Source organism: Mus caroli, chromosome 12 (assembly GCF_900094665.2).
Source record: "Mus caroli chromosome 12, CAROLI_EIJ_v1.1, whole genome shotgun sequence".
NCBI lineage: Eukaryota > Metazoa > Chordata > Mammalia > Rodentia > Muridae > Mus > Mus caroli.
Window position 1 is genome coordinate 34,959,163 of NC_034581.1, and position 27,424 is coordinate 34,986,586.

The 27,424-nt window shown below is 39.0% G+C and overlaps 1 protein-coding gene across 4 annotated transcripts in view; it reads left to right on the forward strand.

Moving 5' to 3' along the window:
• The first annotated feature begins 1,956 nt into the window (after positions 1–1,956).
• The window catches only part of Etv1 (ETS variant 1), an 87,537-nt gene continuing 62,069 nt past the window's right edge, over positions 1,957–27,424 (forward strand). Inside the window, exons 1-5 of one of the 4 annotated variants that reach the window (XM_029484741.1) lie at positions 1,957–2,014; positions 3,370–3,501; positions 4,308–4,395; positions 5,740–5,787; positions 15,887–15,940. In XM_029484741.1, the coding sequence (XP_029340601.1) occupies positions 3,457–3,501; positions 4,308–4,395; positions 5,740–5,787; positions 15,887–15,940 (235 nt within the window). In that variant the 5' untranslated portion in view covers positions 1,957–2,014; positions 3,370–3,456. Of the gene's footprint in view, positions 2,015–2,373; positions 2,958–3,369; positions 3,502–3,624; positions 3,825–4,307; positions 4,396–5,739; positions 5,788–5,940; positions 6,305–15,886; positions 15,941–27,424 lie in introns of those variants that run through there. The other 3 variants (XM_029484740.1, XM_029484739.1, XM_029484742.1) reach the window with 3 other exon arrangements.

Below are 27,424 nucleotides of genomic sequence, written 5' to 3' on the forward strand. Positions count from 1 at the left end.
ATGCAAGATAGAAAACTTTCCAAACTTTAAAAACAACAACAAAAAAAAGGGGCTGGTGTGTGTGTGTGTGTGTGTGTGTGTGTGTGTGTGTGTGTGTGTGTGTGTGTTGTTCTCTCAAGACTCAAGGCTCTTATTTCAAAACCCAGATGGGATTTCAAAATACGAGTAAATAAATGTCAAAGCCTCTTGGCCTCTGCACTGCCATTCTATGTCTGAAATCTTGCCAAAATGAAATTTTCCATTCAAGAAGGACTGGAATGTACTAAACTGATTTAAAAGACATTCTTAAAAAGTGGTGGAAACTTTGTGCAACTTCTGCGCACCTCTTCTTGCGCATGCAGCTGCTTCAGTGGACGGACATTTCTAAGAAGCGTAACACAACTGAAAATTAAATTCTCAACGCTTTCCTTACCTTCTGCTACTGTATTATTCTTCTCCTCGGTGCCAAGGGTAGACCATAACTAGGCATTAGGCTAGAAGCTAGTATTTCACTAAGGAGCCAGGAGCAGAACAAGGATGAGTGAAAATATCTCACTGTGAGGACAGAGAAAGAGAACGGGAGCCGAGAGAAGGGACATGGTTCAAATGTCCCGTTGCTAAAGGCTCATACTTCGCTCAACATTTTAGACTTCTCAGAAGAGTTGTAGGCAAAGAGTGCTTAGTCACATAAGAACTTAACTTTCAATTACTGTGGGAGTCAAATAGTTAACAGGTAGGGGTCCATCTGAAGAACTGCAAAGGAGAAATGTGGAGGGTCTGCAGCATGATAGACCAACCTAAAAGAAGAGGCCTGTCGAGAGATAATGGACTTCGGGACCTAGAAATCGGCAATGTGTGAAAACGTGCACTAAAAAGATTATATTACCAAGCCTACATTTACTTCCTCTCACTCTCTATTGCTCTTCGATAGAAATGTACTTCCCCTCCTCTACGGTCATTGGTACCAAGTGTGCAGGGGAGGAAAGCCACAACAGAAACACACAGAGACACCCGCGCACACCTGCAAAACAACAACAACAACAAAAAAAACCTTTTGTGGTTTGAGGAACTTGGGCCTTTGTGTTTTTTTTTTTTTTTTCCCCTCCTTGTCCCGTCACGCCTCCAACCACGTGACCCAGAGAGATTGGGATTTTGTGAATGGAGCCGAAAGGTGGAGTTGGGGGTGGGGTGGGCAACGCCCCCTGCTCGAAAGCATCCAATCCGCTGGCGGAGCGCTGAGGGGTCAGCAATAAACAACAATGGACTGGAAATCCACGGTTCCTCATTGGCTTCAGGGACAGGCTCCCGGGGCCTTTCGAGAAGCTCCGCCCTCTCCCGGTTGCTCTGGATACCTGTCCCGCTCTGGCCTCACAGAAAGGCTTTGGAAACTGTTACCGCCTTGTCTGGGGTTTGCAGACTGGCGGGTTACCCACGTTGTGGTCCCCTCATCGGGTTGCACCCTCACAAAGTCTAGTAGCGTTCGAACGCACCCCTCGCCCGGGCTCTGATACTGTCCTCTCTCAAAGAGGACGCGCACGGCGCTCCGACTAGGCTTGGGGCAAGCATTGTGTGTGCCCTGGAAGACTACACTTTTCCCATGATGAAGCGCAGCGTGGTTTTGTCATAAACCACGCTCTTTCTCGGCGGGTCTGGAGTGCCAGGCGCGCACGCTCCCATTTTGATGTTTCCACCATGTTCCATTTAAGGGAAGAAACTTTCAAATAGAAAGTGAGAACTGCAGCACATTGCTCAACGGGGCTAAACAGCTGCTGGAAAAGTCCTTTAGTTCCCAGCTCTGGTCCCCGCCAGGGTCTCAAGTGACTTTTAGCACTGTAAAGCCTCGGCCCCACTTCTCCCTGGCCTCCAATTCTTGGTAGGGCAGCGGCTGCAAAGGGGACACATCAGAACTAAGCTCTGTGGGCAGGCAGCTTCAGAGACATTCTCGCTTCCAAAGGTCCCATCATTGTCCTTGTAACCCGAGCCCTCCCTGCTCTTCCCCCACTTCTTGGTGGAGGAAGTGAAATCTTCAAGTACAGTAAGTGACACCCTCCGCCTCTCTGTATACATAACAAAAGCTCCGGAAACGGCGGGGACAGGGGGGGGGATACGGGAGGGGGGCATCTGAACTACCAAGTCCTCCCCCACCCCTCTGTGGCCACAGGAGGTTTTTTTCCTCTCAGCACTCTCCAGGATGAATCTGATTTTTAGACTTTCCTCGCCCACTCTGCTACGTACTCCTCCGGATCCTCTCTTCCAGCGCCACCTCTCCTTAGAAGCAGCTTCTCCCGCTTGCTTTCCTCACAATATTTTCATGTCCAGCGGACGAAAGGAGATCATTTTTGTTTAAGATGTATTTTAAAAAAATCTTATAAGCCCTATTACAGTGTTGAAAATGGAGAAAAAATATAGCTTGGACCGAAAGCTTCTGAGGAGCAAGGCTGGAGCGTGTGGTGGGTGGACTCCGGGTCAAAGGTAGAGAAAAGGGATTGTGGACACTCAATCTGTACCCCAACCTCTACGACAGTGCTTTAAGGACATAATAATGGACCAAACAACGCTAGAAATGAGAACTGGTTGACTCGGTACACTAGGTTTCAGTATCCCTCCGGTCCTAACAAAAACAGCGAGTTAGGAAGGAAGTAGGTTTCCTCAGTGGCTTTTCCTGGGTGCGGACCCTGCCACTTCTCCCAGAGTGGTCGCATAGGCACAGGGGCGCAGGAGACCCAAGGGAAGGGGCCGAAAGCTGCCTGATTGACAGCCCGAAATCTGATCTTGTGAAAGAGACGTGGAGCCAATGGGAGGCAGCGATCCATCAGTTTGGATTGGAGGCCCCTGGAGGAGAAGTAGAGGAAAAACCACCGAATTCAGCTCTGTCAGAGGCGCTTTCGGCTTCCAAGGGGAAGTGCTGGGCAATAATTAATGTTTTTATTAAATTTGGAGGGAATTTTTTGCAGCCGTTCGCCTAGCGTGGCCTTCAGGTGGGTATTTCCAGCAACTTTTTATGTCTCTCCAGATAATTGCATGGTTGTGGGTTGCAAAAACTATTCTTATGAAAGAGGTAGCTCCGTCTCTTTAGTCCCGTTAGGTGAAAAGCAAGTCTCGTTGATCGCCATTGCTAGTTTTGCCCACGTTTGCGAATCAGAGCCGCCTGACCGAGCAGGGAGCATCCAAGAGTGTAAATAAATACATTGCCTCTTGTTAGGATTTTTGATACGACCGAAAGTATGTAAATTGTGAACTCTCTTGGCTCTCTTTGGATCCAGGTGAAGAAGGAGGCGTAGGGGAGGGTTATTTTTGTGAATGGGGCTGTCGAGGGTAATTAGCTATGCAAATGCAAGAGCTTCATTCATGATTTTTTTAAAGCCTAAAAGCCATCTTGTTCCCCTCTAGGTTGATAGAAGTCCAGATCCCGAGGAAATCTCCAGCTAAATGCTCAAAATATAAAACACTGAGCTAATATTTGCGAAGAGGAGCAGAATGGATGGATTTTATGACCAGCAAGTGCCTTACGTGGTCACCAACGTGAGTGATCAGTTCGAAAGTTGCTGTTTATAAACTTGACTTGGACGGGGGTGGGGAGAGCGAGAGATGCGAAGGGAGGGGGCAGGGGGTTGGGACTGCAGACACTTTATCTGCTTTGTTGCCACTGTAGGGCGACTCTGCTTCTAGAAGCCCTATCTACAAAATGAGCTTACCTTTGAGTGATTCGGATAAGGCATAGTTTTGTTTTAAGACCTCTTCTTCTGGTTAATGTGTCCACGATGAGTGCAAGAGGAGACGGAGGGCAGCAACAGCTGCACTCAAAGTTTGTGGCTGGGTTTATCTGCCACATTGAAAAGAACGAAGTTGAGACAAATGCTGACAATTTTGTGTTTACATGGGGTGTCTTGGGGGTGGGGGTTCTTCCCCCTCCCCTCTCATTTTCTCGCTTTTCCCAGTTTTCCTTTGGCTTCTCTTATTACCGGTGGGGGTGCTGTCTGAGAGAATGGAATTCACTGTTTTAATCTGGAGTTGATTCAGAAAAAAAAGAGAAAAGAAAAACATTGAGCGCTTTAGCTTAATGTTTTGATGCTGAGATTACAGTAACCAGGATGAGGATAAGCAGGACATGCTCTGGGAAGCAACGCTCCCTCCTAGCTGCCGAACTCTCAGCCTGAGCCTTCACTGTCAAAGTCAGACAATATGTGTCGGTTGGAGTTCTCTTATGAACTTTTATTTTTCTACTCAGAGAGAGGATTCAGTAGGCTTAAGTTATGTATGCATTTTTTTTAAACGTGTGACATCTGAGATTTATATTCTTTTAAAGGATTTTATCTTTCCCTTTGTAGAGTCAGCGTGGGAGAAACTGTACCGAGAAACCAACAAATGTCAGGAAAAGAAAATTCATTAACAGAGATCTGGCTCATGATTCAGAAGGTGAGGTTTGATTCTGAGCTGAACGCCTCCTTTTTCACTGATACTCTCTCCCTTCCAAAGGGGGACATCTTAATCTCATCGAAAAAATAGTAGACATTGAAATATGGACTGAAACATGCAACCACTCACACAGTGAGTTTGCCTGGGAGACTATTTTATGGTCTTGTCACAAAAGTAATGAGAGGAAAATAAACACTCGGCAGTGACCTTCTTATTTTAAACAGTATTTTGTGTTCCTTCTTGTCCATTTGTCAGATAATTCCCTGTACTGAGATAACAATTATTTGAAAGTGTAACACCCTAGAATAAAGTAAGCAGCCATGCCTGCTGCTTACATTTTTCTTTCAACTTTATTACAAGTTAAACAATATAAATGAAGCCATATACTATTGTTGAAATTTTATGAGTGAGTTTGATGACTGCATTTTGAAGTCATAACATTTGTTGATAGGCCTTAACATGTTCACTAGATCAAACTTAAGGCTTATTGAATACTTATAATATTATTTAGTAAATTAGGCTGTAGATTCTTCTTATAAACTGTTGGTAGGAGGTCAATATACTATGAATTATTTCAGCCCTGTGGGGCCACTCATTATCATTTGAAGAAACTTAGACTTAATTACTAAAGTTCACATTGAATTTAAAATTAAATGGACTGAATTCTAAAACTTCATGAAATTTTCATTCTCATTAGATACTTTTCTTCCTACCCCCTCACCCCCCTCACAAGTGGCAGAATATAATTTGGAATTAATAATAAACCAAAGCAGGACAGTAATGTCTTTGACTTTTACAGATCTGCTAAAGTAGAATTTTTTTCTTGAAATGCTTGTATTTGAAGTTGCACCCTGTGTTAGTGTTGAGCTATTTGGCTGGAAAATGTAACTTGGGAATTAACTCAAATTCTGTTGGTATTTTGTACATAAAATTCAAGTGTAAATGTCCTGTCTTTCTAACATCCAACCCACTTCTATTTTAGTAAGAGTTAAACACTCTTAGGAAGGGTTTCTGTACTTAGACCATCTTAGTGAATTTCAGTTTGTTTTTCTCTTTTTCTGAGCTTACTTCTTAATTATTTTGAAAAAGAAAAGAAAAGATAAAAGAAGGTAATTTGAATTAGTTGCCTAAATATAATATTATTTAGTTGCCTAAAAAAATCTCTTAAAGTGTCCCTTAATTGATGTCATAAGCAAGCAGGATTATTGAGATATGAATCCTATGTTCAGTTGACACTCCCTAAATTAAAATCATATTGAATAGCAGTGTCATGACAAACATTTTCATTTGATGAAACCTGCAGACCGTCGAGTCTCATGTTGGTGTGTCTGACTTGCTTTTTAGAACTCTTTCAAGATCTGAGTCAGTTACAAGAAACATGGCTTGCTGAAGGTAAGAGGCAAAACTGTCTTTAAGGGGGGAAAGCAAGTATAGAAGAGGGTGGAGAGAGTCCTGAACTTGCTGTCTTAAATGTTCAACCCAATTAATTGAGCTCTAAAAGAGCCACCTCATGTGTCATGCATACATTAGAGCCTCTGATGAGTTTGTCTTTGGGGACTCTGGGGCTGCACTACCCAGTGTCATCACAAATTACCAGGAGAAATTGCTTGCAGCTCACAATCACATCTGCTTTTGGCAAGAACTAATGCACCAAGACTTCAGGTTCTAAGCCTCTGCTCAGATTTTAATTGCAATTGATCAGGTTTATATTATTGTACCTCGAGAGACCTCAAGCCAGAACTGGCTGGCTTGCTGTTTCCCTCAGAGCAGCGCATGTGATTGTTTAGTTCTCTGCTGACTGACTTTTCTAATGGCAGAAATTAGTTTCTCTCAGCTCATCAGGACGGGATGCTTCAAGATTTAAGTGCAGGTGTCTTCTTTCCTCCTTGTTCACAACACAGAACATTAGGTGTGTATGTCTCAGTTAAGAAATCTGCAGGTTTAAAATAAATCTTTTACGGGGATTTGAAGGGTTTTAAAAATGTTTCATGTGTCACGATGCATGTAATGTTTGTTGAAGTTTGACTTTTGAGGTCTTGTGACTTTTATTAAGATTTGATATGGAGACATTTAATAACATTTTGGGTTTTTAAAAATCTTATGCTGCAACCTATAATATCTTTTATTGTGTGCAACTTTGTTTATAGGAACAATGAGATGAGGCTTCAGTAAAGCGTGACCCATTCAGATATGCTTAGGTGTTTATTGCTTATTTACTATTTAAATTTTCCTTTTGGATATTTGTGAAATATTTTATAACCTCTGAGTGTGTGTGTGTATGTGTATGTGTGTGTTCAAGTGTGTAGGGGGAATGAGAAAGTTGCTGATATTTAAACATTTAGTATGTTTTGTTATTTGCGTACGTACTGTGGGGACTCTAATTCTGGTAATAGATTTTCAAGATGGTTCAAAGGAAAGGGAGGGTCTCCAGATGGAATTCTGAGCGCCTCTAGGTGCTTTGAGGTTGACTGAGGAGTTTTTAGTCTGGATCTTGTACTCGGTTGCTTAAGTTGCTGTTAGCATGTAAACAAGTTTCTTTGTCTTGCTGATAATTCTAGTTCTTCAGAAGGCTTTTACAACCTTAAAGGATTCAAAATCATTTAAGTTAAATAGCTTTTAATTATCCTTTGAAAGGGGGTTGCATTTATATGTTAATGAATGGTAAGTATTAGTGAAAGTTTTATTTAAATTTAAGGTAATGTTTGCTTGTCTCTAAATGAAACTTACTGCAATAGGATTACATAGTATTACGATATAAACTATATATTCAGATAACTTTCTGTAAAAATTGGCAGAGATTCTGATGTTAACTTTTATCTATCTTTTTTTGTTTTGTTTTATTTTGCTTTGGTTCGGTTTTTTGTTGTTGTTGTTGTTGTTTGTTGTTGCTTTTTTTGCCAAGTTGAAGGCTATGTGGCATTTTGTTTATTTAAGAATTTACTCACTTAGCCAAAATAAGTTACTATACTCACCTAATTTCTGTGGAAGGCTTACTGGTTCCTAAAGATGTTTAAATTTAAAAACTGAATCCAAGTGAGTGCACTGGTTGACAGATTTTGGATGTGCATAACAGCTGTTTCTGGAATTTTAAAATGTGAATCTCTGGCAGACTTTTATCATTTTTAGTACATTTTCTTTCTTTTATTTTTTACTTTGCACTTGCCTTACTTGTGTCTTATGGCTCAGATAGGAGAGTTGGATAATGTATCTGAATTTGAGTTTATCATTTAAAACAGCACGGAATATTCTTATCTCTTCATTACCTGCAAACCAACGCTGAAGGCTTATCTTTATATAAAGTAAACCTAGATAAGGACTAATGTATTTGAAGGAACATGCTTTTACTTAGACAAGAATTCATAAGCTTAATTAAATACAGGAATTAATCTTGAGGGTTTTTCTTTACTGGATACCAGGTGTACTATTTACAAACTGCATTTTAGGATAATGTAAACATTTTCAAAATCGTGACATGAATTTATATAGTTATGATGCAAGCAAAATTATTAATGCAGTTTTTAAAATCTAGTAGTAAGAAGGGTTTTTTAATGTTAGTGGACTAGACATTTAGTTTTGGTCCTTAGCAATTAAATATAATTATTGTGTACATATATTCTAATTTGGCTTATCCTCTGACTTGACTAATATTAGCTAAGAGATTGGAAATATTGGTTAATTTGTCACTAGTTTTGTTCATTTGTGTTCTTCTGGACAGGCAGAAATTAATAGATTACTAAGCCAGCAGACGATAAACTGTTACACATTTCTCTTCTTAATGCTCGATAGCCAAGAAAGCATGGGATTTTAAGACATTTTGATCTTTTTAAAAAAAGATCACTGACAATTAACCAAGTTTCTCCCTTGAGTTCGAATCCCTCTAGGAAGCCAACAGGTCCAAAAATGTTTTTAGACAGAAGAATCAAGTTTGCTACAGTGTGTCATGTGATAATCACATTGAAAACATTTCCCAAAGTCCCTAAATAGAAATGATGCTTCTTAGAATTTTTAATATGTTTTTTTTTTTGCTTGCAAGAATTTTCTATAAACTATACCCAGTACAACACATTGATTACATATGAGTAAATGGTTGTGTATCCTGAAATGTATTTTATTTCGCAGTGGCAGTTGAGGTAGAACAGGCAGGACTGTTGGAGGGTAAGATTAGAGTTCATACAGTCTTCTCTAAAAATATCATTGCATTTTTCCCTGCAACTTTATCTCCATACAGAGATCTAAAACATGTCTGTAAAATGTAACTTCACATTAGAAGCACTTTCTAAGCAATAATGCTGCAATTTTCAGGCTTGTAACAAATATACCACAACTTAAAATAATCACTTCCTGAGGGAAATTATAAAGCTCATGTTTTCAATGACCACAACACCAGATAAAAGGAATAGAGACTATGCTTATTTTAAATGTTACCATAGTTACTTCATATTGAACTTCACCATGGACAATTCTTTATCGATTCTCAGTCCTTTCACTTAGATTGCTACTGACAGGCCATTGGAATTATTTGATCCCTTGAAATAACTTGTTCAAATGTCACTTGTATTAGCATTGTAGCAATTTTGTGTTCTTAACTTGTTTTGAAAGCTGTAGTAAGTTAAGTAGTGTCTAAAACTTGTGTGTTTGTGTGTGAGTGTGTGTGTGTTGGGAGGGGGGGGGCAGAAATAGAAACTAAGTCAAGAAACCATGGCACTTTTCTAAACATATCCAATTGATGCTTACCCAATAACACAATGTATAAGAAAATAATATGTTGCAGTTTATATCACATGTGAAACAGCACTACTTTTGTTTTATTTTGTTGTGGTCTGGGTGTCCTGAGGTCCTCTGTTATGAATGAGATTGCAGAGAAAGTCCCCAGTGGTGATTCAGTGGCATTCAGTGACACCTTGAAGCCAAGTTGCAGGGTACAACCACAGCTATGTATACTTTTGGAGTTTTAATATCAAGGACAAGTTTCTACATCAAATGTCACTATTATCTCATACAAAGATTGCCTTCCGGTTTTATGAATTTGTCAAATAATACTCATGTTGGTCTAGAGATAGAAACATTAATAGGTTTTCCTCAGTTTGCTTCTGATACAGCATTTACACCCAAACCATATTTTTATGATAGTTACTGGGAAGGTGAGCTGCTTTCATTCTTTACATGTGGCCTCCACTGCACACAGTGCTCAGGAGACTAGTTTTTATTGTTCAAATACCCTACTTTAAAAGGAAGATAGACAACAGCACTGGCCTTAGATTTGCTTTTCTTTCTTTTTCTTATTTGACTCATTATTTAAAACTATAGTACTTTGTGTGGTTCAATGAAACAGGATCTGATAATTGAGCATTAAGGATGAACATATAGGACCTTGGAACTGGGTAGTAGATGATTCTTGGGGTGTGTGTGTGTGTGCTCGCGCGTGCATGTGTGTGGGTATGTAGTGTGTGCCTGTGTGTGTGGTGCTGGTGTGGTATGCTGTAAGGAGTTGTAGCTGCTACCATCCTTTATGGTTTTTTCTTTGTTGCACCGGAAAACTCTATAAGATGTGAAAGAACTCTCATGTTTTAGTAATGGTAGGTCAAACAAATGGAACAAATGTGTTTTATGGCTATATATCTGTTGGGAAAATGTAAATGTGGCTCATCTATGATCTACTTACAAAGAAAAAAATTATTTTTAAATAAAAAAATTGGATTGCGTGGGGTATAGTGCCATTTTCTGTTTTCAGAAAGTGCTGACCTGTGTTGGTGAAATGTTGCTGAACTTTTCCAGTTGAGTTACAAAGACTGTGTAATATCTTGAGCGTTATACTGCAACTTTCTTGGATTTATGTACAACTTTGTAACTAAAAAAATAATAAAAATAACGATAGAGACAGACCTTTGTAGCACTAAATGAAAAAGAGTTTGGCTGCAAACTGCCGCTGGTTGGCTCTCTGGGCTTCCTTTTTAAGTTTTCAAGTCACTGCAGGTCAGGCTAGTTCGAAATTGAAGCTGTTTTGAGACCTTCTCTTCTTCCTGCTTTGAGTGCACATGCAGAGTGTGTCAAGCATTAAAGGACTCTCTGTCTAGGGAAGTCCCCCTTCCCTTTCTGCTTAAATATGTTTATATTTCTGCACTAATTAATGCTTTTACTTTGCAACCATTTTAACGTGAAAACCGGATGTGGTCTATAAAACCAGGCTTAGTGGACTCATGATTATTTTGTTCCATGGAGTGAAGCCTCATTTTAGGATTAGAAGGAGTACCACAGCGCAAATGTCGATTTTCTTCTTTATTTACTTAAAATAAATCACAATTCCTTCAGGTAAATTCGTTCCTAAACTTTGATCCGAACGCTATGAACCTCCACAGTGATCTCTTACATTCTTATGGCTCAAAATTTGAATGATAGGCAAGGAGGAAAGGCCATTTATTTATTTGATTACTCGTATTTATTTTCCTCCAGGGAATCAGGGCTTCCCACATGCTCATCAAGGGCTCTGTACTTTCGTGGCCCTTTCTTCTACCCCTTTCTTTCCCCTCCCCCCTGCTTGCTCTTCTTTCTCCCTTCCTTCCATTCACCTTTCCTTATTTTTTCTTGCACTTTCCTAAGTTTTGTACATCCATGTTTTTGGAACAGGGTGCCCCATAAACTATGATGGATTTAATATGTGTGTATCCATCTCTTTCCTTCTCTCCCTCCCACACGCCTCTCTTTATGTACACGCGTGTGTCATTTATATAAACGTGTTTCTCAGTGGATCTGTTTGAGAAAGAGCAGTAAACTTGGCGTGTTTATCCTGCAAGTTCAGCCTCCTTGCTTCAGTTCTCTGGAAGGGTGTGACATGAAAAGATTGCGGTTGGGCCACATGGTTCATGCTGGACTGTGTTTTTGTGAATGGAGGCAGAAATCCAGTTCTGCCTGCTTGTCTTGAGGAAATGCTGAGGAGATCAGCTGTCTCATTCACGGGCAGAAAGTATGAGTCATACATCTTCCGCCTTGTTTGGCTCCAGGTCATTGTTACAGTGGATAGAACTGGTTTTAATTAAATATTAACCCCTTTAATACTTGACATTTGTTTCATTTGTAATTTTCCCACTCCTCCCCCGCTTGGCTTTAAAAGAAAACTCAACAGACAGCTAGCTTGCAAGAAGAAGAGGGTTTTTCTTTGCCTGCAGCTAAATTGGAAAAAAATTTTTTTAATGTTCCCCATTTCTTAAATGGCGATTACTATTTTATTTGAACGTTGAAAATCGGTGTAGAGCAGAAGCAAGCCGTATGTAAAACTGCTCTTCCCCGGGGCTCCGGTGCTTAAGAACACGTATTAAAGTTGAAAAATGGGGCATCGATTCTGTGACATTTTGGTTGCGATGGATACTTTTATGAATTTCTTTCCCAGAGTGCAGCTATGTCGCATCAGGCAAAGCATTAGAGAGCAGCTTTGGAGAGGAAGCTAGATAAAGCCAATAGCCTAGAGTTCATACAGTGTCCTTTTAAAGCAAGGCTTTGGAGACGCAATGGCAACTGGCCTATTAATGTGCAATGAACTGATAGAGCTGCTTCAGCCATTACCAATAAAATCGATATGCTCACTCTTCATGAAAGTCTTTTATTGGTCCTTGGTACATATTTTCTCCCCTTCCCCGTTCTTCCTCTTCTTCCTCTTTCATTACAATGTGTATAGAAACATTTTCACTCCCCAAAGACGATCACCTCAAGCATAGTTTAGAGTAGTAGACTGTAATGCAATACAAACATTTAGAAAGTTTTAGGTTGGCTTCTATTACTAATTTTTAACTTTGGGCTTGGTATGGCTTGCAACAATATTTCAGGCAGCTGTAGTTTACTTCTTCATAGAATTCTTGTGAATTAAAGAAAAAAAATGTAGGATACAAGTGTAGGGATCTGTGTCATATTTTCCTTGCCCAAATCCAACTTGTGTTTTGAGTTAAATGGTTTCCTTCTCCTGCAGCTTCAAGTTCGAGGTAGACTTGAGCCTTTGTCAATTTGAATAGAGCACTGCTTCGCTCAGTCTCTTCAGTTTCTTAAGATTAGCTTCTGTGAAAATGTGAGTCATATGTTTTTTGTTAAGATTCTGTAATATGTTCAAGCATAAGTGTGAAGTACTTATTCAGTATGTTAAGGAGTTAGAACAGAAATAGCACTCTTCGTCCTTACTCCTTTTACAAATTGTTAGTAGGGAGCTATTTTCTCTGTACTGATGAGGTATACCTTCTAGATTCTCTGCCCATTAGATGTTTTCCCTCACCCCACACATATGCCAACGCCAAACACATGTTGCACACCCACGGGAGCCTTTCTTGCCGCTACTCGTGTGGTGATGTGTTCTATGGAGCTGCAACTCTGGCTTACGAGACTGAGGAAAAGTCTTTCCGAGAGCGTATCTATACCGGCATATTAAGTTGCAAATAACTCACTACCTATTTTTAACCATTTGTATAAACAAGCATTATATTATCATTAGATTATTTAAATTGTGTTTTATTATTTCATTGCATTTGTCTGCTTTGTGCTACCACACTGGAAGGAAAGTTCATTTTAAATATAAAATTATCTTATTGTTTTGTATGTATAGGTACTTAGGCTGAATATTTATCTGTGAACTGTGGGTATGCCTAATTCCCTCAAATATCAGATCCCTTGGAACTAGGTTTAGAGATGATGTAAGCCAGCAGGTGGGGTGCTAGGAATTGAACCTGGGTCCTCTGGAAGCATAGCCAGTGCTCTTCATCCCTGAGCCATCTCTCCAGCCCCAAATGTTGGCTTGTCAAAAGCATATTTTGCACCTCAATATTTATATCTGTTTAGCTCTTTTGTTTTTGTTTTGTTTTGTTGTTGTTACTCTGTGTAGATCCTAGTTATCCTGGAATTCACTCTGTAGACAATGATGGCCCCAAACTCAGAAACCCACCTGCCTCTGCCTCTCAAGTGCTGGAACAAAAGTGTGTGCCATCAAACCTGCCCTGTATCTCTTCAGATTTTAATTTGGAAGGAAAACTACAAGAAGGACATATATTTTTAAAGTTCAAGATTTAATTATTTACTTGTTATTATTAAATATATGTTAAACACCTAATTATTATAGGTGTATACGTGTATAGTAAAGTACATTTCTTCTGTGTGTAACATCATTCGGAGCAGAAAGTCAAGACTACCCCAACGTCCAAACTATGTTGTTAGTAGCAAAAATACAATGTAAACAACTAAGAGGATGCTAGTACACCTACCTTTTCTGACTCTAGGCATGTGTGTGTTTGTTGCTTGCTTGTTTTTGAGACAGGGTTTCTCTGTGTAGCCCTGGCTGTTATGGAACTGGCTTTGTGGGCCAGGCTGGCCTCGAACTTAGAGACCCATCTGTTTCTGTCTCCTGATTGCTAGGGTTAAAGGTGTGTGCCACTACCACCTGCTTCATCAAGCCATGTTTGTTAGAAGTGAAAACAAAAAAAAAAAACAAAACAAAAAAAAATGAAACCACAAAAGAAAAACAAAAGCCTGGCCTCAATAACGTTTGTAGGACATTTATGAATGTGACTTTTCAGGAAACAGTGTGGTAGAAGATTGGAAAGAAGAAAGGGTCTAAGACCAAAGTGTCTGTATCATGTTTAAAGTACTCGATTTATTGGTTTCAAAAATCCCCTCATTGCATTAAGGTGGGTGGGTGGTGGTAGAAGCATTGAAAGAAATTATAGAACTTGCGTAAAGGTGGCAAGTCATGAGTCTTTGAGGTGAAATTTATCCAATTTGAAAGTTAATAAACATAGCATCAGCTACTGGTTGAATGAGAAGAAAAACTTGCTTCTTACACAGGCTGGTAGAGCAGGTACCAGTTATGATGGGAAGTTATTGCTGGTTAATTTTCATTTGGTGGTAAGGAATGGTGTGTCTTCAATAAAGTTAAGTACTGGCATGAGGTAAAACTGTTAGAGAGGAACTGTGTGTTATATACATTTTAATACTAGGCAACACTATCCTGACATAGTCATATTCTTGTCTAAGGTAACATATACTTTATTCATCAAAAATTTACATTTGTAAAAAATACTGAGATAAACATAGGGAAAACTATTGAAACCGTCTTTCTTTTTCCTTCATATGACATAAAACTATGTCATATGGAATTCTGTTATTGTGTGGATTTTTTTTCTTAACTCACATCATTAACATTTCCTCAGAGAGTGATCATTGTTTTTGTTGTTGGTGGTATGATTTAGACAGAGTCTCAAATTGTAGCCTAGGCTGGCTTGGACCTCACTCTGTACCTCATGCTAGATATGTATCTCAGAATATTGGTGAGCCTCAGCTTTCCAAATGGTAGGATTATATGCCTGGCTAAGACTGATTATTTTAATTGACATTTCCCACACAGAATGTTTATTCATTCATTCATTCATTCACTCAAAAAAAAAAAAAAGACTGCCATCTGCTTTTCTATGACTTTATGGGATCAAAATTTACAGTATTATACATTAATAGTAAAGTAATACTATCTAATGAGGTCACCTTGAAAGTAAATAAGATGATCGTTCATTTCATGCTCAGCAAGTTACAAGTAACCTGATTTCTGTTGTGTGTAGTTTGTTTATACAAAAGATACCCATATCTTTGTGCTTGGAAACCCAATAATACCCTACATGATAGGCTATTTCAATGTCCACAGCAAAGGTGATAAACATTTCACGGTGCAGGAATGGACTTTCATTGCCCTGAATGTATTAAGTCCTCCCTACCAGTACCTTTTCTTAGATAAAGAAGGGCGTCGTTTGACCTTAGGGCCAGCGAAACAGTGAGATTCTTTTCCTTAGCACAGACTGGGAGCCAGGAAAACATTTTGCCTGAAAAGATGCCGTTTTTCATTACTATGAAGACAATTGTTAAAATGCATTGCTTTGTTGTATGTGGCTCCAGTCAGTGGCAGTCCTTGCATTCTTGCATTTTTTCAAACTTTCCATCTTGCTTTGGACAAGTTTAGGGCAAATGTTTTTAATGATGGTAGTCTGATTTGCAGGAGATGGAACCTAGCAAGAGAAATCAATTCTATAAATGAGAAGGAATTCATGTGAATTCAAATGAAGTGGGATATCACTTGTAAAAACCTTGTAGATCACTGAGATGGTCCGCTTAAGAACAGCCCTGGGTAGATTGAAATGCCTTTAGTACAACTCCTACAAAATGCATCTGTATATGATGTAGATATTCTGCACCTTGCATTTTCCATCCCCTCGGTTTCCTTCTGGCAGGTGAAATTCAGAGGGACCACACTTGCTGCCGTGATATTTCGGACACACTCAAGTTTTCTAGTTCTATCAATGGGCCTTTCTGTTTTCTCTCCTATCCTTGATCTTTTACCTAGCAGGCTATATTGGCAAATAAGCGTAGGTCCGAGCTCCATCTAAACAGGCCTTGCTTGACACATCTGATTCGATTCCTTATGTCTTGGCAGTTCCACTCTTAATTTTGTTTTTTAAATTTTCTTTTTCTTCTTCAGCTCAGGTACCTGACAATGATGAGCAGTTTGTTCCAGACTATCAGGCTGAAAGTTGTAAGTACGGCATGACTCATGTCTTGTGTTTCCTGTGTCTGTCTTTTTTTTTTTTAATCGTTCTTTCTCTTTGGTTGGTCTCCACTTCTAGTGTCTGTCTTTGCATTGTCCCAGGGTTGTATTGGGATTGCAATCGTGAAGTGTTTTGATTTGTCAGGCTGTGACATCAGCAGGATCCCTGAATGATCTGGGCAAAGTTTCCAGTGGCGGAGCAAGGAAAGCAGACTTCTTAAAACACTGGCTCTGTTCTCCATATCTAGTGCATTTCCTTGGAGAGGAAACAGGGTGTGCTGCAATTGTTTATTCCAACTTTGCCAGTGCATTCACAAGGAAAAGTCTGGATACTGATGGGAGGCAGAGTCATGTAAAATTAGTTATTCTATAAGTTGTAAAAAAGATCTTGGTTCAGACATTCACTGGCTAATTGCATTTCTCTATATTCACAAACTGTCACCTGCTTTGATTTAATATTTAGCCTGACATTTTCAGCTTCCAGGTTGCAGGAGCACATCTGGAAGCAGCCTTTGGCTTCTTACAGCATCCCTTTTGTGTTCCTATCCCTGAGCCTTGCTCCAGGGCCTGTCAGAGTGCAGGAAGAGTGATTCATAGATACTTGCCCTCCCTTAATTGCAGAGTGAGCATTTTGCCTGCACAAACATAGTTGCCCCAGGGTTTACTGCTGATATTTATACTTTGCAATTCTAGCATTAACCGAGGCTACTGACCCATGAAGTAAATCCAAATGAGAGGCATGGTTACTCCTTGTCCCCTGGGAACCTGTTCTGACATAGCTGGTGGATTCACATCTCCATGGACCGTCTTGGACCTAGTATTCTGGAGGCTCCTTATTTCATTGTACATACACTTCCATGATAAAGCTTAATTTGTAAATTCGTAAGAAACTAAGAGTGGCAACAATGAACTAGAACAATCATAACAAAAATGTGTCATTAAAGCGATTTAAAATTAGAAATTCTTTCTAAAGCGTTTCTTTTCCTATTTGGCCTTTGACTGTAGAAAGCTAAGCTTGCAGAAAGTGAAACTGTCTATGGGTAGAGGCCAGGAGGCCATGTTATGAGAGCTGTTCGATGTATTATTTACTTTCAGTGCCATTTCAATCGCTAACCAGTTTTGTGCGTTCAGACTGTTGGGAGTATCAGATGAGTCCATGTCAGCAGCTACAGGAAAGTCTTACTAGCCTACACCTCATGGAAGTCATATTGTAGACCTTGGGCTCTCAAGCTCCTATATTAATACAGTCAAGTAACAGATGCCTGCTTCCAATGTCTGTTATCTTTAGCTTCCCAGGCCTAGAAGGTCCTTAGAGATTTCTTAAGGATAAAAGCCAGTTAAGAGATCAAAGAAGAAAAGGTATAAAAACGTGACTTCCAGGTAGGTTGTTTTGTCCTGACAGCTGGTTTGATGCTGGAGTTCTCCCCAGTTTCTCCAGACGTGAAGTGACTCGGTGAAGCTTCATTCATTCAGCAGATGACAGGTTTATAATCAAGTTCCTCATATTATAGCTTGATTTTTAAACTCATTGTAGTAAAATGTAGACAAAACAAACTCCATCATTTTAACCAGATTAAGTGTGGAGTTGAATGACATTGAGTACATTCTGATTTCTGGACTATCACCACGACAGTTCAGGATTTTCAATTATCCCCAAACCCTATACCCATGATGCAATAGCTTCTGACCCCCCTCAGCACCTGCAAACATTGCTTTGTCTTCTTTTTATCTGTACTGAAAAGAAAATCTGATATACTGTTTGATATCTGGGTATAAGTATTTCATAGATCTCTCATGAAACATATTCCGGAGATTTCAACCTTCAGAACTAGAGACCTTCTGTGGAGTCCCTGTACTCTTCTGGTCCCTCAATCTTTCTCCCAACTCTTTCTGTAAGACTCCCTGAGCTCCATCTAATGTTTGGGTATTGGCTGCTGAGTGGAGCCTCTCAGAAAACAGTTATGCTAGGTTCCTGTCTTGCAAGCATAATGGGGTATCATCAATAGTGTCAGGGATTGGTTCTTGCCCATCTAACCTAGACCCTGGTGAGTTCCCAGAGACTGAATAAGCAAACAAAGACCATACACCAGCTGGATCCAGGCATGCACATATGTAGCAGGTGAGCAGCTTCGTCTTCATGTGGGTCTCCCAAACAACTGGAACAGGGACTGTCCCTGAGCTTGTTGCTTGCCTTTCTGCCAGTGGATTCCAGGCCCCTAAAGGGACAACCTTGTCTGGCCTCAATGGAAGAGGATGTGCCTACTCCCACAGTGACTTGATATTATATGGGGTGAGGGATGGGGAATTTCACACCCAGGGAAGCTTCAGATGAGGTGAATGTGGGATGGGGGGAGTACTGGGAAGAAAGGAAAGGCTGATATTGGGTTGCAAAGAGAATAATTAAATAAATTTAATTGAAAAAAATGAAAATAAAAGAGAAAGAACCAGAGACCTCCAAAACTCTCATAGAACAATAGCTAAAGGTATCTATGCAAGGCCCACTCTTACTGATTGAATCGTTGGACGAGAAAGGTCATCTTTCTACCATTTCCTTTCCTGATTATTTTTTTCTGCAAGTTCAACTTGTCCTCCGAGTGTATGAATGACATCTCATTGAGTCATTTCATATCTATATAATTGGTAAGGATTCCAGGAGTGCAGCTGTCGGGATAGAAAACAATACCTGAAAGTGACTTTTACTGCTTTTCTTGTTTGACATCTCTATCAGCTTTTATTCTTGAGTACTTTATCCCTCACACCCTCGTCCACAACAATGTTGTCTTCTCCCTTCCTTCTTTTTTCCACTTTGATTCTTCTTCATACTCCATTCACTATCTGTCTATTAAACAGAAGACATGTGGTCAGGGGGACCACAGAAATGAATTTTTACTTTTAGTTAAATTGGATTACTAAATTGGAGTCTTACAGAAAGAGTTGGGAGAAAGATTGAGGGACCAGAAGAGTACAGGGACTGCACAGAAGGTCTCTAGTTCTGAAGGTTGAAATCTCCGGAATATGTTTCATGAGAGATCTATGAAATACTTATACCCAGATATCAAACAGTATATCAGATTTTCTTTTCAGTACAGATAAAAAGAAGACAAATTGGATTACTTTCACTTGGTTACAATTAAATTTAACCTCATGTATTACTGAGATCCTGAAGCTCTGACAAGCCACACCTACAAGACCATCATTATCAATCCAGATCTCTCTGCTTCTGACTCCTCAACTTCTCCTGATGCCCCAGAAGAGTCCCTATGTAAGCAGCAATAGGTGACAACTCTGGACTCACCCAACACTTTGCTGTGTGTAGGTGTAAAACACTGTTTAGACCAATTGAAGCTCTAAAGGCAGTTCACACTAGAAAGACCAATTTTTTTCCATATTAGCAGTTGTTTTACTTTTATTTATATTTTTGAGATGGGACTTAGAAGTTTCCAAGTTGCCCTAAAATTCATGATGGTCATGCATTATCATGGATGATCATGGATAATTATGAATGATCATGGATGATCTTGAAGTTTTGATTCCACACTCCCCCCACCCCTGCCACTTCCTAAATGCTGAGATTATAGGCATGTGCTGTAAACATATGTATCTTTTTGGTTCTGCTGTTCTTTAAAATGAAGTCATTGCTGTCCAAGCTTAAAAATTAAAAATCCTGTACCTTCAGTTAGCTGCAAAAGCCTGCAGTTACTGTATTGTTCAACTGCCTCTCAGAAGCATCTCAAGTTCTGAGCTCTACTTCATCCCTGTTCCCCGTGTTCCTGTTCCTCAGTCTGCTGCCACTGAGTTCAGAATAGGTTTTACGGTTGGTTTTCTTGTCTGTGATCCTTTCTCCTGCCAGCCTGCCCCTTGCATCCATGCATAGGTTACTGGCCTTGTTAATTTCCTCCTTATACCTCTTATGCTGGAGCAAAACATTGTTCTCTAACCAGGCCTTGGCCTTCTTTTCAACGCAGTTTTGACTCTGGTGCCTCCAGTACTTCATTCCCGACAGATGTCTTTATATCTTAGTCTTTTTTTACTTACTTTACAATTCCTCAAGTGTAACACACTTTTATTTTTAATGTGTTGGTTTAATTTTGTTGCTTTAAATGATTGTACTTTTGTGAGCTTTTGGTGGTCTTCATATTCAGTTCAGACGACATCTTGGTTGCCCTTCTTGGCGTTCTCTTGCTGCCTTTGTCTTACAGATTTAGTGTACATCATCATATCTCCTATCTATTGTATTAGAGAATTATAGTTTTATTTATTTTGTTTTTTTGCTTTGTTTTTAAAGAGACCTAGTGTCACTATACAGCTTTGGGCTAGCCAGGAACTCACAATGTAGACCTGGCTATCCTTAAACTTAGAGAGATCTGTCTGCCTCTTCATTGATCATGCGGGCATTAAAAGTGTGAACACCTATAATGAGATTGTGAACATCTTAAGAGTCAGGGGCATGTCATATTTAATATGCTTGCCATATTACAGATCACCATAAATAAGATTATACCAATCATCTCAATTTTCCTTTAACCAGCAAATATTGACAGCTTAATGGTACCTAGAAATTTATTAATAAAATATATTTATAAAAGAAGCTTATAAACAAAGGGTGAATATAAATCTAAAGTGGTCTAATACAAATCAAGGTGAGGCATAGTTTATTTTAGGTTTTAACTGACAAAACAAACTTTCATTCAGCTGATGCTGTCCAGCTAATTCCAGTTGGTACTAAGGGGAGAATAAGGGATTGATTTGAAGAGAGGAATAAAGTGTTGGGCTTAGAGTGAAGAGAGGACTTCTAGACTTCTTCATAATTCAGTTGTCAGATAGCAAGCAGAATTGAGAGGTTGGACAGTCTCAGAAGGGCTTTTATAGACGTTTGATTCTTTTCTGTCTGAGGTTGCTTAGTGGGGCAGAAGGAATAGAGAGAAACTGGTCCCTCCCCCATGTGACCTATCATATCTACATTTACCTGGAACGAACATAGATAATTGGATTTTCTTACATACCTCCATGAAACAAGATTTTTTTTCTGAATTTATCTTCATTGCTTTAGCCCTTTGATAGAGGAAGGTTAGCCGAATTAAAAGCAAAAGTTTGTTCAAGACTTTAGTCACACTGTAGAACACTCATGGGACTATGCCATATTTAAATACAAATAGGTGACAGAAGAGAAATTTCAAAAATTTCAACCAGAGAAAAAAATGATAACATTTGGGCCTTTTAAAATATTTTCTGGCTTGTCGTATTTTTATTGACAACATATTTGAATTACAAATCTGGAGCCCAATGTTACACTGTTGCTGGCTAATTTCTGAGAAATTCTAAATTTTGAAACATAGGCACTAAAACAAGTAAAAAACAAATAAATTCATTCATTCCAAGAAACAAATGCTCCGAACACATAATTTGTTTTGTTTTGTACCAATATATCTTTCATGACTTAGAATTGTTTGGAAATTACGTAACCATTTTAGTATATACTTTACCTTTAGTGAGAAACTAAGTTTTCAAAAGAGGGACTTAAAAGAGAATCTTAAAACATATATGTATGTCTAGTAAGATGTCTTGGTGGATGAAGAGACTTTTTGCCAGGTCTCATGTCCTAGATTTCCCCAGATGCACACGGTGAGAGCAGAGAGCTCTTTCTCAAAAGACCTCTACATGTACTGTACATGTAGGCACACACACACACACACACACACACACACACACACACATCACAAACACATCACAAACATGTGCATTCACACATGCACGTACAATCACATGTATGCACACATACAAACAGAGGGACAGAACAGAGAGAGAGAGAATCAGTTGAAAAATTGCTTATCTTTCCAAAGTATACATAAGGTTGCATATCAGCTGAACTTTTTATAAATACACATGCAAAATTATATCAATTATCTATTAACTCATATTTTCAGCTCAGTCACATCACAATAGTCTTTTAAAATCCACCCTTCCTTTTGTTCATCATGTGGCTGCACATTAGCTCTCTAGCCTGTTTCTTCTCTAGCTTACACCCATCACTGCAGTCTTTTCCCTGTAAAGAGCGCAGGATGGTCAGCGTTCATGGTTACATCTCACATTCTCCCAGGATGTTCCCAGGACTCCTGTGCAGTCTCAAAAGGACAGACCTTGAAGCTCTTCTCTGCCTTCTTACTTCTAAAGGGACAGAGAATGCAAGGCAGTTAGACGGGTGGGACTGGAGGAATCATCTCGGCTCTGATACGTTTATGAGAATAATTACTTTCAACCACTTCACTTTATCTGATATATGTAATAGAATACTTAGGGACCATGTACACCAAGTCAAGACCAACCAGTGTGTGAAGATTCAATGATTCAAAAGCTATCACTACATAGTGACACCTTCCAGTAAATAGAAACCATAAGAGTGGGATTTTCTCAGGCTTTTTCAAAATTCAGAACAACACTCACCTTGAGGTTTTTTGGAAGCAGAGGGGGACACTCTAAAAATTACTGTTAGAAATCTGCTTCTTTTTCCATTTTTGTTTGTTTGTTTGTTTGTTGTTTTTGTTTGGAGGGCAGATGCTATGGCCTAGACTAGGGGCTTGCACACCGTTTCCCATAGAACTCTATCCTAGGCCCCTTAGATATACTTTCTAATAGGTCATTGCAGACTCTCACAGACTAATTTATTCTGTGTTACTACGATTGGAATATTCCACTTACGATTTGTATTTCTTAGCTTTTTGCCTTTTTGCTAATCTACACCTTCCTAGCACACAGTGAGACCTTTGTAAAAAGCTTAACTCTTAGAATTAGTCTTGACATCTTCCTCCTTTGACTAAATTTGTGGGTTGGCCAAAAGGATTTGGGGGTCTCCTTTCACTGCTTTTGGCTGTAGAGAGCCAAAAACTACAGTTTAGACCAGGTGTTTGTTAGTATACTATTAGCTCTTTCTATCTTTTATTGCTTCCTCTTCTTTATTCTCTCTTCTCTTTCTCTAAATGATTTTGGTGGGGAAAAGCAGGATTCCACTGTGTAGTTGGATGAGCTAGAACTCCCTGTGTAGGGAAGCCTGGTCTTGAACTCAAAGATCTCCTTGCCTCGGCCTCTCTCTCTACCTTTTGAGACACCCATAAGTATATTGCCCTAGTCAGTCTCATTTCCAGGATATATAAGCCTTCACTTGAGGTCCCATATCTGAGGTCTGAGTCCTAGCTCTCTGGAGGATCTGAGGTCCCATGTCCAAGGTTTGAGTCTTAGCTCTCTGGAGGAGTCGGCCTCTTTGGTCTTTGGTTTGTTGCTGTTACTTGGTTTGCTATTGTCCTTGCTCTTTTGTTTTTGTTTTTGTTTTCTTTTCTTTTCATTTTTTTTCTACAATTCAATTGTTTTACTAAAGCAACATAGATAATATATAAAAGGTGTTGGATACATAAAATGATTCTCTATGCCTCCAATTTCTTATCTCACATCCCTTTGTAGAAATAAACATGCCTTTCTCCCTTACTCTTTGAAATTGTATGTATCTAGGTCTTTTACGTTCATGGCTGTGCTCCATGTGCTCCCAAAGGCTAGAAAAGAGCATTGGATTTCCTGGGACTTGAGTTACAGATATTTGTCAGCAGTCATTGTGGGTGCACAGGATTGTACCTGGGTTCTTTGGAAGACCAGTCAGTGTTCCTCACTGTCTAGCCATCTTTCAGTTCCCTTTTCGTATTTTCTCTTTTGCTGGGAAGGGTGTTCTATGCTTTGCCATAGAATAATCTGCTATGGTTAAGGTGTGATGGAAGGAGGAGCGCGGAGCTGCTTGAGCAGGTGTGAGCCTGTTGAGAACCTGCAGGATGATGCCAGCTCTTGTCTACCAAGTTTTTTCTTTCCCCTTTTCCTTCTGCATTCCTTTTTCCATTTTTCTTTTTTTCAAGGGTTTAGGACAGGATCTTCCATAGCTCGTGCTGGATTTGAACTTGCTATGTAGTCAAAGATGACCTTAAAATCATAAACCTTCTGCTTCTACTTGCCAACTGCTAGGATCGGAGACATTAACTACTATGTCCAATTCTAGATTGTATTTATTGTCTGTTAAGATAGACAAAAAGAAGTGTTCAGAAGTTTGTTTTTTCTTGTAAGAGATAGGAAATTCTAGAATGGGGCCTCAGAATCTCCAAGGAATTATTTTGTTACTCCCATGTAGGCCTAGCATGGAGTGTAAGGTTAGATGTTTTGCTTACCCTGTCATTTGCTTACTCAGAGTAAAGACAGCAGCCTCAGTCTTTTGCAGTGAGCTAATGATCCCTGCTACAAGAGTATATGTGTATCTAGAAGTTATACAACCAACACAGTCAGTTCCTAACAATATTATCTAAATATTGTATCATCTTTTTGTTATTTACACAAGACTAGAGAATTAGAAAATGAAGTCTGTATAAGATATTTTTAAATGTTTCTCTTTTTGAAATGTTTTCTTTATTAAAAGTATATCTTCTAATCCTTAAGCATATTTCTTTTTTTTTATTTTTAAAGATTTATTTATTTATTTATTATATGTAAGTACACTATTGCTGTCCTCAGACACTCCAGAAGAGGGAGTCAGATCTCGTTACGGATGGTTGTGAGCCACCATGTGGTTGCTGGGATTTGAACTCCTGACCTTCGGAAGAGCAGGCAGGTGCTCTTACCCACTGAGCCATCTCACCAGCAAGCATATATTTTCTTTATGTGGCTGTGATTTTCCATTTTGAGAGTCATTGATGACACCAGCATAGACCCATAGACTCCAGCATAGAGTGGCTGATTAGTGAACACTCTATGTTACTTAAAGAGAAGCAAGGCAGTGCTGGCCCCACCCTACTGTGAGGTTTTCTAGCCAGGATTCTGGTTTATAAAAGAGCTGTCTGCCGTCAGTGCAGGCGTGTCCTGTGTTTGTCCCTACAGAGAGCCTACCCAACACACTTGGAAGAAAGGCTGAAGTCTTATTTTGGTCATTGGTGGTTTCACAAGAAGTGTATTTTCTAATCGAGGTAGATAAATCTCTAAGCACAGCATCCTGATTGATCTAGATCTCCTCTGCCCTTTGAAGCTAAGCTAGGCTGGTGTGAATAGTGGTGTGAATATTTCTTAGATGGGAAATCCAACCACAAATATGGGCTTGCAAGAATTTTTTCTTTTAAGTGATACTGAGATGCACTGAGTCCAGGAGAAGAAATAACACTTTCCCTACCTTGAGCACGCATTTAAACTTGGTTTACTTGTGGCATGAAATAGAGCTAACTGGGTTCTTAGGCACAGGCCACATTTCTATCCTATGACAGCTTTGCCACACTAAAGGACTTATAAATGCAGCAGACAAATGTAGAGAAGTGCATGACTGAATTTAAAAGTGGATCTAAAGTGGGGAATGACTATGAGAAAGAATTAAACTGGACATATTGGTATATGCCTTTATTCCCAGACCTTGTATTTGGGAGATGAAGGCAGCAAGACAGAATTCCAAGGTCATCTTCAGCTATATAACAAATTCAAAGCCATACTGGCTACATTATTCATTACTATGAAGTAAGTTACTAGAAACTTTCTTTAGTCTTGGTTTTGATGTATTCTCTAGAATGTAACAAACACATTTGATTTTATCAGTTTCTTTTTTTACTAAGGTGGATAAGTTAGATAGAATCCCAAGATTAAAACCAAAACAGGAATCCAGACTAAGCCCCTCACAGCTCTGAGGTTTGCCTTTCATTATAGCTAACCCTTGAAAGTGCTTCTTAGCTTTGTCTTTCCCGTTGCACTTTTTCTTTGGTTTGCCCTTGTTGCAGCCCCATGCCCTGGAAACTGACTTCTCAGACCTGTTCAAAGGGAGGATGGCAACAAGGCCTTTCCACTCTTCCTGCCTATAATTAGCAACACATTAGTTTAAGAAAAGCAATCAGTGTCATCTTTAGTTGAAGTTCACTCAATATTAAATAATCATGCTTGTATTCAGAGAGCGAACTTCTTAGGGGGAAAACAGTCTAGATGGACTAGAATGTGGAAATCTCTTCGCAGAACCAAGTGATGTAGTTTTTGCTCCAGAGCTTAATTATGAACAGATAGTATCTGATTCAGAGTTATTTACAGTTGTGTGTGACATTTATTAGTATTTGAAATTTTTTTAAAAAAATTTGTAGATATTATGAAATCAGATATAAGTTGGATGCAAAGTAGACTAATGAGTATATAAACATATTTATGTAATTTTGTGTGTTTGTTATTTCTTAGGGAATTTTATTTGTTGTTTTGCTTTTTGTTTCTTGTTTTTTTTTGTTTATTTGTTTGTTTTCTTCCTATTTTCCATTTACTATAAGAAATACCTACTTAGATTCATGGCACATATTTGCTTTAGTCAGTTATTGACGTCTCTACTGAGATTTGGTGCTGTGTCACACTAAGTCACTAATGTGGGCTTGATGTTGTTGCTTTTTAGATCTAAGGACTTATACTCCAGCGAGTGCTATTTGCATTAGACAATAGCTGGCGATATTATTAGTTATTGATTCAGTTTTTCATAAAATATTGTGTAATGGCTAGAGTAAAAAAATCCTGTTTATAGAACATCTTTAAATACTTCAGTGACATGTTTTTGTATGCAAGTTTTCAAATATTGTTTTATTTAATTGAGACTGAGTCTCACTCCAGTCCTGGCTGGCCTGATACTTTTTATGTGGACCAGGCTGGCCTGGAATGTGTAGAGATTCACCTTTCTCTGATTCCCTGCTGGGCTTAAGTTGTTAATAAAAGCTAGGATAAAGGGATTAATGCTGCTGTGCCTTGCTCAAATAACATTCAAAAATGGAATTTAACAAAGAATCAGTTATACTCTAGATAACAATCCAGGTCATTTAAAGAACATGTGGCTCATACCTGCCTATAGTTATACTTTGCAATAATGTTACAAATGAGTTTTGATCCGGTAGGATGTTTTGAATTATGATGGCTTCTTCCTGATCGCTTACATTACAGGGAAATTTCATATTTACATTTCATATTGCTGTTGCTATCTTACTGAGGATTGAGTTTAGGGTCTTGTGCATGTTAGGCAAATGGTTACCCATGGAACTACATACCAGAATCTAACCTATATTGAGATGATAACATTCTTACATATATAGTCCATATCCATAGTATGCCATTCTGTTACTTTAAAATATAAATACTACACTTTAAAAATGAATAAATTTCTACATTCCTTGTTAGACTCTGATGAAGCCAGTATGGCTTTGAATTTGTTTTTTAACTGAAGATGACCTTAGAATTCTCGTCTTGCTGCCTTCGTCTCCAAAATACTAGGTCTGGGAATAAAGGCACACACCAATATGTCCAGTTTAGTTTTTTCTGCAAGACTCTGGATTTCTCTGCTACATGTGACAAGTATTCTACCATCTGAGTTTATGCCTTCCCATCTTGTAAAATTTAGTGTTATTTGTATTGCATACATCTACTTGTATTGAGTACACGTTTGTAGAATTGTAG